General features: G+C 58.9%; 1 protein-coding gene across 4 annotated transcripts in view; it reads right to left on the bottom strand.

Moving 5' to 3' along the window:
* Window positions 1-4973: 4973 nt before the first annotated feature.
* The window catches only part of LOC119844079 (carboxyl-terminal PDZ ligand of neuronal nitric oxide synthase protein-like), a 73397-nt gene continuing 66310 nt past the window's right edge, over window positions 4974-12060 (bottom strand). For all 4 annotated transcript variants that reach the window (XM_043498935.1, XM_043498933.1, XM_038374305.2 and 1 more), the window contains 3 exons: window positions 10747-10912; window positions 8760-9120; window positions 4974-8109 (listed from right to left, as the gene is read on the bottom strand). In XM_043498935.1, coding sequence (XP_043354870.1) covers window positions 7596-8109; window positions 8760-9120; window positions 10747-10912 — 1041 coding nt within the window. In that variant the 3' untranslated portion in view covers window positions 4974-7595. The remainder of the gene's footprint in view (window positions 8110-8759; window positions 9121-10746; window positions 10913-12060) is intronic.

The following is a 12060-nucleotide window of genomic DNA, read 5'->3' as shown; positions in this document are numbered from 1 at the left end:
TTTGGTGTGGGGGAGATGAGAGGTCTATAAAGCTCGACGGTGTGGGGAAAGTGAACAGGGAAGTGTTATTTACCCCTGCACATATCACAAAAACTAGGGGTCACCCAGTGAAATTAACAGGCAGCAGGTTTAAAACAAACAAAAGGCAGTACTTCCCACAACGCACAGTCCACCTGTGGAACTCGTTGCCAGGGACTGTTGTGAAGACCAAAAGTATAACAGGGTTCAAAAGAGAACTAGATAAGTTCCTGGAGGACAGGTCCATCAGTGGCTATTAGCCTAGATGGTCAGAGATGCAACCCCATGCTCCGAGGGTCCTTAAACCTCCAACTGCCAGAACCTAGGAGAGGATGACAGGGATGGATCACTTGAAATTGCACTGTTCTGTTCATTCTATCTGAAACCGGCCATTGTCAGAGACAGGATGCTTGGCGAGATGGACCATTCGGGGGAGGGATAGCTCAGTGGTTTGAGCAATGGCTTGCTAAACCCAGGGTTGTGAGTTCAATCCTTGAGGGGGCCATTTAGGGATCTGGGGCAAAAATTGGGGATTGGTCCTGCTTTGAGCAGGGGGTTGGACTAGATGATCTCCTGAGGTCCCTTCCAACCCTGATATTCTATGATTCTATGACCCTATGGCCGTTCTTATGAACTGAACGGGGACCATTTTCCATTGGCCACTGAGCAGCCAAATGATGCAAAGTGCTTTAACTAATGCCTAACCTAGTCTGATGTTGTAACTGGGAAAACGGGTGACCAATTAAAGGCAGAGCAATTGCATTTTTTTATGCTTTAGGGCAGCAATTCTCAAACTTTAGGAAACCGAGCACCCCCATTTTGATTTAAATATTTTCATGGACCCCCCCAAGCATCCTGCTCAGCCCCAAGCCCTGCCTCCACTCCACCTCTCAGGTGGGATTCTGCGGACAGACCCTCCCCTGCAGTGAGCAAACTCCCATGCCCAAAGCCACCATATTCATTTCTGGGACCATTGGTCCAGGTAGGCTTGTTTGATGTGGTGCCAGCTGTGGCCTAACTCCCCCAGCTCCAGCTCTTCAGGGCTTCAGCCCCCTAACCTGCATCCCCCCCCCATTCTGCCAAGGATCTCATGAGCCAGAGCAGCCCAAACTTTCCCAGCTGCAATTTGAATGAGTGAGCACCAGGGGGCAAAGCTGCTATCTAAAATCGACAGGCTGGTCCCAAGAGCTGTAACTGTACCAGTGGGCTGCATAGGGGTGACAGATGGGGGCAGAGATGCCTTGAGGTTTGGGCATCATCTGGACCCATCGGACCCCAGGCCAGTGTGTGATTAGGGGAACTTTGAACTCCTGCAATCTGGGACTAGCGCAGCAGCTGGTAGAGATGGTGGGGACAGAGATGCTGTTCAGACACCCATCAAACAAAGGGGGCACCCTCCCCACACACACCCTGCGCTAACTGGCCAGAGGGTCTGGGTTGTCCATGGAGGTGCAGGGCTTGTAAGGACCATGTGCGGTTAAGGAAACTCTTGGACATAATCCATCACTTAGCTAGCACGATGACACGCTGGAGAGCAATTGCGCTGTGTGCACCCAACCCCCTGCCGGGTCCCTCGAGCATCCCTGCCGAGCGTGCTTGGCCTCTATGGGCAGCACTGGGATGTTGTGGGCCTCTTTGCTGTGCTGCCAGCTATGTGGCCTCCATCTGTCTCCCTGGCTGGCTGCCCCCCAGGCCCAGGGGGCCAATGGCCTTGTCCCTATTGCTGGCTCTGTCCCCCCAGTAACCTATCGTCTTTTGTGGCTGGTTTCTAGCCTGGGGTGAGGCTTTGGAACTGGCTGTGAGGAATGTGGCTCCCCTTGGAAGCACCAGCTGGGGCAGGAGAGATTGAGGCACCCAGAGCCCACGGTGATGGGCACAGTGTGAAGATCCAGAAGGAGGCGGTCTGCACTTGCCAAACCTACAAGGCAGGGCCCTGCTCCGTGGAACTCGGGGTCCAGCTGGGAGTGGCTGCTGCTATTCAGGCTGAGCAAACTCCCAACCCACCTGTTGCTCCTGCCCTATCCCTTTTGAGCAGCAGGCAAAGTGCCGGGGCTGGGCAGCAGGCCTGGGCAACTCGTCCAGATAGCGATAGCCAAGAAGGGGTGAGGTGGTGATGCTGTCCAGGGCGAGCCTGGCGCTGGGTGCAGTATGAGAACATCGTTTGTTTAACATGGGGTCGTTGCTATTCTCTGTTCTCCAGCCTACCCCCCTTGCTTGCCCAGAGGCAGCTCAGCCAGCTCCCCCCTGCACCGCCGCGGGCTCCAGCCCTAGTCTGAGACCTCTGGGAAGGGTGCTTGGCTAGTCCCTTCGCTGGGCGGTCCACTTGGTCATGGGCTCCAGCAGGCCTCCCGTGCTGTGTGCAGCCCAACTCTGTTCTCCGGACAGGTCATACTCCAGGGCCCAGGCCTTGCGGGCAGCATCTCTGATGGGGAGACGTGCTGGAGAACCAGCTCGTGGCATGGGCGGCACTCCATACTGCAGTGGCCTAGGGAGCAGTAACCTCAAGGGGTCCCTAAAGCAGCAGCCCTCGCGGGGTTAGGGTTGCGGGGGCCGGAAGAGCCTAAGTGCATTCGTTCTTAGGCCTGGTCTCCCCTGGGTTGGTTGGTGGCCCCCACTGTTTATGGCTAGGCTGGTGCCTTAGCTCTGGGGAGGAGGCCCCATGGGACATGCAGCACGTCTCTACAGGGAGCTGGCTCCGGTGCGCACCCCAGCACACGAGCCCTGGTGGCTCTGCTTGTGTGACTACAACCCATGGCCACACCGAGCCTGTCAGCATCTCTGGGGAGAGGGAGTGGAGGAAAATGAAGTCTGGCTGACCCCTAGTGGTGGTGTGTAGGAAAACCCACTCTCTGTCTAAGAGACAGACTGGGCGGGATTGCGGTGGAGTTGGGACCATTTAAGGCAGTTAGCAAACTGCCCCCTCCCTGCTGCAGGGACTCGCTCTGAATCATGCTGGTGTTTGGAAAGGGGGCATAAGAATGTGGGGAACAGACAGCGGCATGAAGTCCCTCCCCCTTCAGGCTAATCACAGGAGGAAATTACCCCAGCAAGGTAGCCCGGGAACGCTTGCCCTGATTATGCGCCATTGCTAAGGAGAGAAAATACCAGGGCAACAAGCTTTTTGTGCCCAGATCTCACAGGCTGTTCTGTGTTAGGGAGCAGATTAGCAGGCAGCCTGGGAGAACCGGTGCTGGCTGTTCCAGTTGCAGAAACTGTTTGTCAATGACTGAGTACGAGACAGGAGCCAAAGTGAATCTAACAAAGTTCCACGTCCTTTTTATTGCCAATAAACCAAAAACGGCTCTTGGAAGGGTTGGAGCCAGGGGCCACCGGCCCTTTATGGAAGGGGGCTGGAGTCACATTCAGGAGGGGAGGTTGGGAGGCAGGTTCTCAACAGCACGTAAGCGTTCGGTGCACTTATGCCCCTTAGGACTTCAGAACCTCCTACCCTGGCTCATCACAAACTCCGGACGTGTCAAAATGAGGCCTGCACGTGGGCATGAGATTCCCTCACCTGGGACTAACAATGGGCCATAACAGTTCCCCGGGCATTGTCTAATGCACCACACCCAGGTGCTGCCCATTGAGTGGACTTTGCATGAATTCAGAGCCGAGGTGGAGCCTGCTGAAGTAGACGGGGTATTTCACTCCAGCTGACGCTGGCCTGGGTTCAGTCCATACCGCAGAACAGAGCTGTGCTCACTTGGAGGGACTGGCAGGCTACTGTTGACCCCTCTCTGCTGGGCGGAGAGCAAGGGTGTAGTGCTGAGAGTTGGACAGTTGTGGACCTGGCTGGCTCGTCGTTTTTGGCCTTGCACTTCCCCCCTGGGCGTAGGCAGGTCACCTCGCTGCACATCCTGCCCTGTATTAACCTCTTTGCCTGCGCTGTGGGCAGCGTGCTCATGCTCAGGCTACCCAGCCATCGCTGCTGGGCCTGCAGCCCTCCCCAAAGGTAGGCCGCCAAGGTAACAATAACAAAAATGTAGGTGCGTCACTCGAGAGAGCCTGCACCACTCCGGCTTGAAGCAGGGCATGGGCCTAGCCAGGAGCAGCAGCTTTGTGGCAAGCTCAAGCCATGAGCAGGAGTCGGGGGAGATTGATTAGGGTAGAAAATGGGCTGGCTTTAATCTACAGGACTTGTTTCCAAAATCATCCGCTTTCACCCCCACCCCCACCCCCGGGGCTCTTTGTGGGTCCCTTGGTGTCAGGGAGAGGGAGAGCAGCTTGCTCCCCAGCCGTTCAGCCCACTGCATGCTGCCACCAGCCCTGTCTAAGCTACCCCTGTCCCTGCTGAGCCATGCTCTGAGGACCGATGATGTAGCCTGCACTGCCTCCGGCCCCCCTGAGCGGGGGGGGGGGGACCCGGGGTCCTTTGTGTGCGTGCTTTGCTGAGTGTAATACCAATTGTCACCACGAGGTGACACACCAGGACTGCCCTTTGCCTGCATAGCACCCTGCGGCTGTAACGCGCTAGAGGCGATGGACTATGCTCCTGGCAGCGTCTGCACTGGACATGCCCCAAGCGTGACTCCGGCCTACCCCCTTCAAGGCCAGGTTTACGCTACAGCCTTCTGCTGCCACAGCTCTGCTGGGCTGGGGGAGGGGTGGGAAGAGAGGTGACCCAACCCCACGGCTGTTCTGGCCCCCGTTCCTCCTGTAGACCCCACAAGCTGGCACAGTTGAGTTTGTACTGGGCTGACGTGTGTCACCTGGGGCGTGGGATGGGAGGAGGGAATTCAGACACTGCTAGAAAGTGCAGCTCTGCCGGGGTAGCACTCCTCATGTAGACTCGACCTCAGTGACACTGCAGGTTTACATGGGGATGGGGGGGCTCTGTCCTTGCTTCTAGGGGCCAGAGTCCTAGCAAGCTGATCCCGTGCCCAGCACAGAGCCCCCAATGAGTGGCTTTCAGGGCCATGGTATTTAAAATAAACAAACACACCAGGCACACGCAGCAGTGGAAAACTAATCTGTAATTAGTACAGATCTGTAATCTGCTGGTCCAGCAACAGGGCGCTGCATGGAAATCCCACGGTGCCGGGAGAGCAGGATACAGCATTTATTTCCTTCGAAGTCCAGTAACAAACCGCCTACCCTTCTGTTGTCTCACCACAAAGTCCGTGTGTTTCCTAGCAGACTGAAATACATCCCAGCTAGAGCTGGACTGGTCCTTGGAGACAGGCAGCAGAGTCCACGCGTCACCAGAGCTGTGTGGGCCGATCCATCCCCTGGATCTAACTCAACAGCCACCCCTCTCTTAGTCCTCCCCTCTGCTGATCACCCGCACAACACCCTCCTAGCCAAAGGTTCAACACATTCGCCATCCACCCGCACATCCTCAGCCAGGGCAGCGTCACCCTGGGCACAGACCGCACAAGGCAGGGCACCGCGCGAGTCTCCCTCCAGCCTAAAGGAGGGCCCCTGTGGTGCCCAGCCCTTGGGAGCGTGAAGTGGTCGCGAAGCCTTGCTCGGACTCCTCTGCCCAGAGCTGCATTTCGCCCCACGCTGCACGGCCCATCCATTTGCAACACACCCGCCTGCTCACTCCCTTACCCCAACCTGCAGAAGCTTTCACCACACATTCGGGGGCGAGGGGGGTATATCTGCTTAACCCCGCCTTGTCTAAACTGCACCTAACACACGGCCCTGGGCCTAAGTTACCCGTTTGCAGCTAAGTTCCCCCAGAGTTCACAGCATTACAGGCAGCCCCCAACCCCCGCCCCCCACATTTCATTACTCCTAAAAACTGATCCATAACCTGGCAAACCGCCCAAACCTCGGACCAATTGCTCCCCCCCACGGTCAGAACATGCAACGAAGCAGCTGTTTGCACATCAGAGCACAGCTCCTACACGCCTGTGTCTGGGGAGTGGAACGAGCCTCCACTGACCTTCCTGGGTGAGCGGCCCCCTTCCGAGCTACCCTGGCATGGGCACTCAGAGAGCAGCATCACACCGCACTGAGTTCCTCCCATGTAGCAGCCAGCAGGAACATGGCCGAGTTCGATGAGTAGGAGTCTCTTCCACTGTGTGCGGCAGGGACGCTGGAAGCCAATGCTGCAGGGTGAGGTGCTCAGAGCAGACTCCCCAAGGTGCAGGAAGAAGCCCCTCTCCTGTCCCCAGTAGGATGCACAGCCCCCGTCTGCAAGGCTGGGAGGATCTGGTGACCATACTACAAATGAAACCAGGTGCCTCCTGCCCCTCCATTCCCAGGAGGGTCTGGGGGTGGGGGAAGTGGCTAGCAATGGATTTTTAGCATCAAACCCTTAGATGGTTTGGGTCTGGAAGCCAGTGCAGTGACCTCTATGAGGGATGGTCCCAATCCCTTCTAGGGGGGATACAGTGAACTCTCAGGCCTTGATAACAGCGGCTGGACTAGTCTGTACCCAGCTATTTATGCCCCTACCAAACAGCGGCTGTTCTTCCTTTCCTGTTAGCCCATGGGGATCAGTCTGAGAAGGGAACAGACCCCTGAAACCAGCGTAATGGGTCCACATCCTGGACCTGTCTGTCCCCGTCAGATGCAGATTGCTTTGGGGAGACCGGTGGACTTGGATTGTCAATCAACCCAGGGTCATAGTGCTGCACGGACAGCTTCCAAGGGCATTCTCCAGCCTAGTCTCCCTCTTCGCAGCTGGGGCTGCCTCGGGCATTTCAAAGAGCCTGCCAGCACCCCCTCCTGCTCTGCCCGCTCCCAGCCCTATCACTGCAGAGTTTCCTGTTCAAACAGCTAATGCATATTAAAGCTGATTCAATTCCCAAGTGGTCAGGAGTGGAGCATCTGAGGATTTGCACTTGTGCCCCTCTCCTCTGGGCCCCTGTTCTGTTTGGGGCTCACTAGGCAGTATCTAATACCCCCAGCCGAGAGACTCATATCGCACAGCTTGGGGGAACGCTGCTTGTCACAAGTCAGACACCAGTGCTGGTGAAGCGGGGGAGGTTAGACCTGGGCCCCAGCTGGGCTTAGCAGCAAGGGAGCAAACACGGACTGGAAAGGGCTTGCCTCCTCTGGCCAGGGTAAATAAGCGTCACCTGCACTGGCATCCCAGCTGGAGAGCCGTGGGAATGGCAGGTTGGGGTGTGGCGCTCCGTGAGCGGAGCATGGTGCTGTCCGGCGGACACAACAGCCGACCATGACTGGGGCAGGGAGAGTCTTGGCAGCGAAGGAGCAGCGCCCTTCTAGGGCAGTGGGGCAGCAGTTCAGAGAGGCACCCTGCTGTGTGTGTGCCACTGGACTGGGCACGTGGCAGGCCGGCTGGACAGGGAGCGGCCCTCGGCCACTGGGGGCGTGGAGGATGGCTGTAGCAGCACTCCACCATTTGCTCTCCAAGCCAATGTCTGCAGCCCACGGCCTGTGACCACTTGGGGGGCTTGGACTAACCCGGCCTCGTCCTGTAGCGCCCAGCAGCCTGTTGGAGAGGGCGCTACAAAGCCAGCCTAGCTGCTACATGTTGCAGAGAAGCCGGGGAAGCAACCTGCTTCCTGGGCTAAGTACTAAGAACTTTAGTTACCCCGAGGTCTGTGCCAATCTAAATTCTAACATTGGGTAGTGATGGCACCTGCCAGTTAACTGGGAGGCTAAGCAGGGACCCTGCTGAGCCCCATGACCTCATCCACCTCATTCTCCAGCAGCTCATCCTCCGAGAAGCTGATGTGTAAGCATGTTTCAGTGCCCGCAGAGGAGAACGGCAAGGTGCTGTCCATGGTGCAGGCCATGCCTGCTGGGTCTCTCACTGGGTTCTTGCTAGCCATGTCTCCAGGTGCAGGGGCCCCTTCCGAAGGATGGCAGGTGCCAGACATGGGGGAAGCATGACCGTTCTCGCCAGTCCTGTCCTTGCCCCATGCTGGCTGGGCCCCCTGGTTGGGGAAGCGCTCTGTGCCGGGGGCAGGAGTCCTGGCGTCTGACTCGAACTCCGAGCTGGCGAATGAGCAGGTGGTGACATTGGTAAGACTGGATGCGTTGGGGCTTGGCAGCGTCGTGGGAGCAGCGTTCTCAGGCTTGGGTTCCACCTCCAGGCTCGGGGAGGTCTTGCTCGACCTCTTTCGCAGGATGGCCGGGGGCGGGTTGAGCTTGGGGATGGGTGGCTGCAACCTTGAGAGCACAGAGCAAAGAGACGTCCGTGTCTAAGCATGTCTCTGCTGAGGCTCTGGGCTCAGCTGCAAGAGATCTCAGAGGCCAGCTGCCTTCTCGTAACCCTGCGGCAGCTACATCGGGGGGTGGGGGCAACCTGCAGCACCTCCCGCACAGCCCCCTGGTCGCTCCTGGGCCCGTGGGGACAGTGTGAGGGGGAAGCAGGCTGGGGACTGAGCCCCACCCCCGCCGTCCCCCGCTCTGTGCAGACACAGGGAAGCTGCAGCCGCACCCGCAGGGGCCGGTGCGAAGGAGCCAGAAATGTGCTCGCCCTGTCCTCTTCCTGTTCCTTTTTGGGTTAAGTTGTGCTCCACAGCCCCCAGCGCTGGGTGGTCACAGCTGCCTGGTCCCTGGGCAAGACTCGCCTGCCTTTCTCCATTGCAGGCTACCGGGGAGCGCAGCCTGGCCCAGCCGCCGTGCCACCCCCCAGGCCTGCCAAGGCCACTGGCCCAGCCTCCGCGCCACCCCTCAGGCCTGCCAAGGCCAGTGGCCCAGCCTCCACGCTGAACGGAGCAGCCAGCAAGTGGAGGAGGGTCCCTGCTCCTCCCGCTGCCTTGGACTAAGTGGGGGTGGCTGTTAACCAGCTGGGGGGAATGGGGAGACCGACCTACCTCTCGTCCTCTGCTCTATTGCTCGGGTCGTCTGCCTTCTGCCTGCCGCCACCATTGAGCAGAGCCTGGTCACTGATCTCTGAGCCCTCCACCCGCCGGTGCAGACCATCCTGCCCCTCCAGCACCACCAGGCGCTCGTCCCCGTCCATGGCAGTAGGGCCCCTGCAGCCTTTCTCCAGGCTCAGGAGGTTGAGGTAGGAGGCGCTGGTGCCCAGCAGAGCCAGTGAGCCAGGGGCCAGCGGGCTGCCCAGGACACTGGCTGGGGTGGAGGTGGAGGGCAGGTTGAGCTCCATGCTGTAATGGTTCTTCAGGTTCAGAGACAGGGACTGAGCCAGGGACAGGTTCTGCAACGATCTGTCAACTGCCAAGGCAAAGAGAAGCAGGCTGGGTAAAGTGCTACCAGCCCCTAGCCGTGACGCTTCCCTGCAGAGCCTGGTCAGACCCAGCAAAGGTGGGGCGGGGAGAGAGGGGACTTGGCGGCCTGGCCCCTATCAGTGAAGGCATGGACCTCTTCTGGCACAGGGAGATGAGAGCAGCCCTGGTCCAAAGCCACCACAGGCTCCAGCCCCAGCTAGCCAGGCCCACTCCCCTCCTCCTGCATGGGGAGACGGAGGAAGAGGATGGCTGCCTGGGGCCAGAGTTGGCTTTGCGCGTGTCCCCCACCACGCTCTCTGCCATTAGCCCCTCTGGGGCCGGTCAGAGGCTCTGTGAGTTGCGTTGGGTCTCAGTTTGCAGCAGCCATCTGTCTGCAGCGTAAAATAACAAACTCACAACCAGCTGCCGGCTGTGGGGGCTGCATGGCCCCTGGCTGGAGGATATGCAGGCTGAGCTGCCCTGCCCTCGGGGTTGGGATGGTGTACACGGGCACGGCACATGGGCGCTCGCTCTGCTCTGTGGACAGAGGCCAGCAGTCTCTGGAACTGCCAGCCCAGTGCCGCTCACAAGCACAGAAGGCCCATGGTCGTCTCAGGCCGGAGGAGTTGTTGTGTGAAGCAGTGGAATTGGCCTTGAAACGACCGTGGACCTAGGCCCAGGACGGAGGGGCTGAGGTCTGGTTCCCATCCTGAGGTCTGACCAGACTCCCTCCATTCCCTATCTACGAAACAGGGTCAGATCTCTCCCCCCCTCCAGCGGGCTCCTCGGGGATTGGCGTACCCATATTGCAGTGCACGGGGGCACCTTTCATCTCCCGTGTTAACACCCCCCTGCCTGCACCTTGGCTGAGAGCACAAAGGCTGGCTGGAGCTCGGAGCGGCCTCCCCGCCTTGCTCAGCACCAGATGCTCACGAGGGGTGGAGGTGGGGATTCTCCATAGCAGACTGCCACCCTACCTAGGACAGGTGTATTCCATAAACCGGGCAAAGGCAGGGGCTGGCCTGGCAGAGAAGGAGGGGGGTTACCGGAGGCCGCCTGCAGCAGGGTCCAGTCCCCCCCCCGGAGAGCTGCAGCCCCATCCACAGGGGCTGGAAATGGGAGCAGATGTTTCCCCACCAACAAGCAGGAAATACTCATCCAGGCCAAAGTGTCACCAGCGCCGTCACTGCTCAGGCTCCTGGGCAGAACTGGGCCCTGGCAGGGAGCCGGCAAAGAGCCCTCTGCCCGATTCAGTGCTATGCAGTGCTGCAGCCCATGCTGGGACAGAGCAAAGGCAGCGTGGCGGGGAGGATGCTGGATTAGAGCAATTCATGGCTGGAGCCAGCTCAGTCCCAGCAGCGTTTGCTTCCTGGGCTGACTCAGGGGAACACTGGGGCTCTGGGCCGGATGAGCATGTGGGCTAGGGAGGGCTCTGTGGCTAGAGTCTCCATGCCCTGGGATGCCCCTAACGAGAGTACTGTCCTCTCCTTCGCTCTCAGCATCTGCCTGTAGCAGTCGAGTTGGGTTGTTCTCAGCAGCTCCCACTGGCTGTGGGCTGGAGAGATGTCCTGGCCTCTCAGCTCCACCACTGTTGGGAGGCTCTATAAGCACCATACCCCCCATGCCCTCCTACCTGGCTGTCTGTGCTGCACCTTGATCTCCAGCTCCTTCAGCTGCTTCACCAGCAGGGAGACGTGCTGCAGCAGGTCGCGGTTGGTCAGCAGCAGCTGGCGCACCCGGGCCTGAGCCTCGATGCGGGCGGCTGTTTCGGCAGCCAGCTGGTCTTTCAGCAGCTGCACCTGCAGGGTCAGGAGACGCCGATATGTCCCCTTCTCCTGGGGAATGGCCAGGCCGCAGCTACGCTGCCCGCAGCTCCAGGGGTGCATGGCAACAACCCAGACCTGCACCCGGGCTCCCTTCTGTGTGAATCTCTCTCCCAACCCCAGTCTGAGTCTGCAGAGTGGGAAAGCTGCTGTATTTTGGCTAGGATCTTTTTTTTTTTTTGCCAAACTTGCATCTGTTCTTTCTCCTCAGGTCTCCCCCTCTCTTTCTGACAGCCCAGGGTCTGGTCCCAGCTGGGTGAGCTCTGCCTTCAAAGCAGATACTCCCACTGTGCACTTCATGCAGCATAGGTCGCTGCAACCTTAAAAACCAGGACCCTGTCTGCCCTGTGTGACCCCTAAATATCCCAGGGCAGATTCTTTGGGGGCGGGGGCGTGCTCTTGTCCAAAACAGCCCCCTCACTCCGGCTGTGCAGTGAACAAGGGCCCACCCCACAGGTGGCTGCACGTCAGTGGGGCAGCATGCATGGAGGTTGCAAAGCCCTTTGTGCTATAGGAACGTAGCACATCGCAGGAGTTGCTTCCACAGGAACTGGCTGCTCCCCTGCAGGGAAGCCATCCTTTCATCTCCCTTCCCCCTACAACAGGAAGGAAATCCACAATGAAATGTGTCCGAGGGCCTGGGAATTCCAGAGGCTCCGGGACAGTTCAGCCCCACAGAGGCAGCTTCTGCAGGCTGTAGTCAGCCCCCCTGCAATACCTTGTCCCCTCCATGTACATATCCACCCCCTGAAGCTAACAGTGAGATGCACATTTACACATCCAGAGCAGACGAGGCTGCTCTGGCCCTGTCTTTCTCTGTCAGCAGCCGAAACCAGGCAAACTCATTGACCCCCACCTGGCGGCTGTGGTGGCAGGCCGAGTGGCTGAGATGGTTGCGATGCGACGGTTGCTGTGGGGCTGACCGTCTGCCCGCCATACGTAGGGGAACGTGCTGTGGAACAGCCACACAACATGGAATAGCGGTGCAAAGGCAGGAGCCGGGACTCTTCCCTCTGAGCTAAAACTATCCCCTCCCCCAATGGGCCATGTCAGAGCCACTCCAGTGGAGCCTAGTCCCCACCTTGTTGGTTTAGGTGAGCAGGTGCTGGAAGGTGGTCTGTGCC

Source organism: Dermochelys coriacea, chromosome 16 (genome assembly GCF_009764565.3).
Source record: "Dermochelys coriacea isolate rDerCor1 chromosome 16, rDerCor1.pri.v4, whole genome shotgun sequence".
In the NCBI taxonomy this organism is placed as follows: Eukaryota; Metazoa; Chordata; order Testudines; family Dermochelyidae; genus Dermochelys; species Dermochelys coriacea.
Note: the sequence above shows the minus strand (reverse complement) of the source record. Positions and strands in the feature narration are given on the sequence as shown.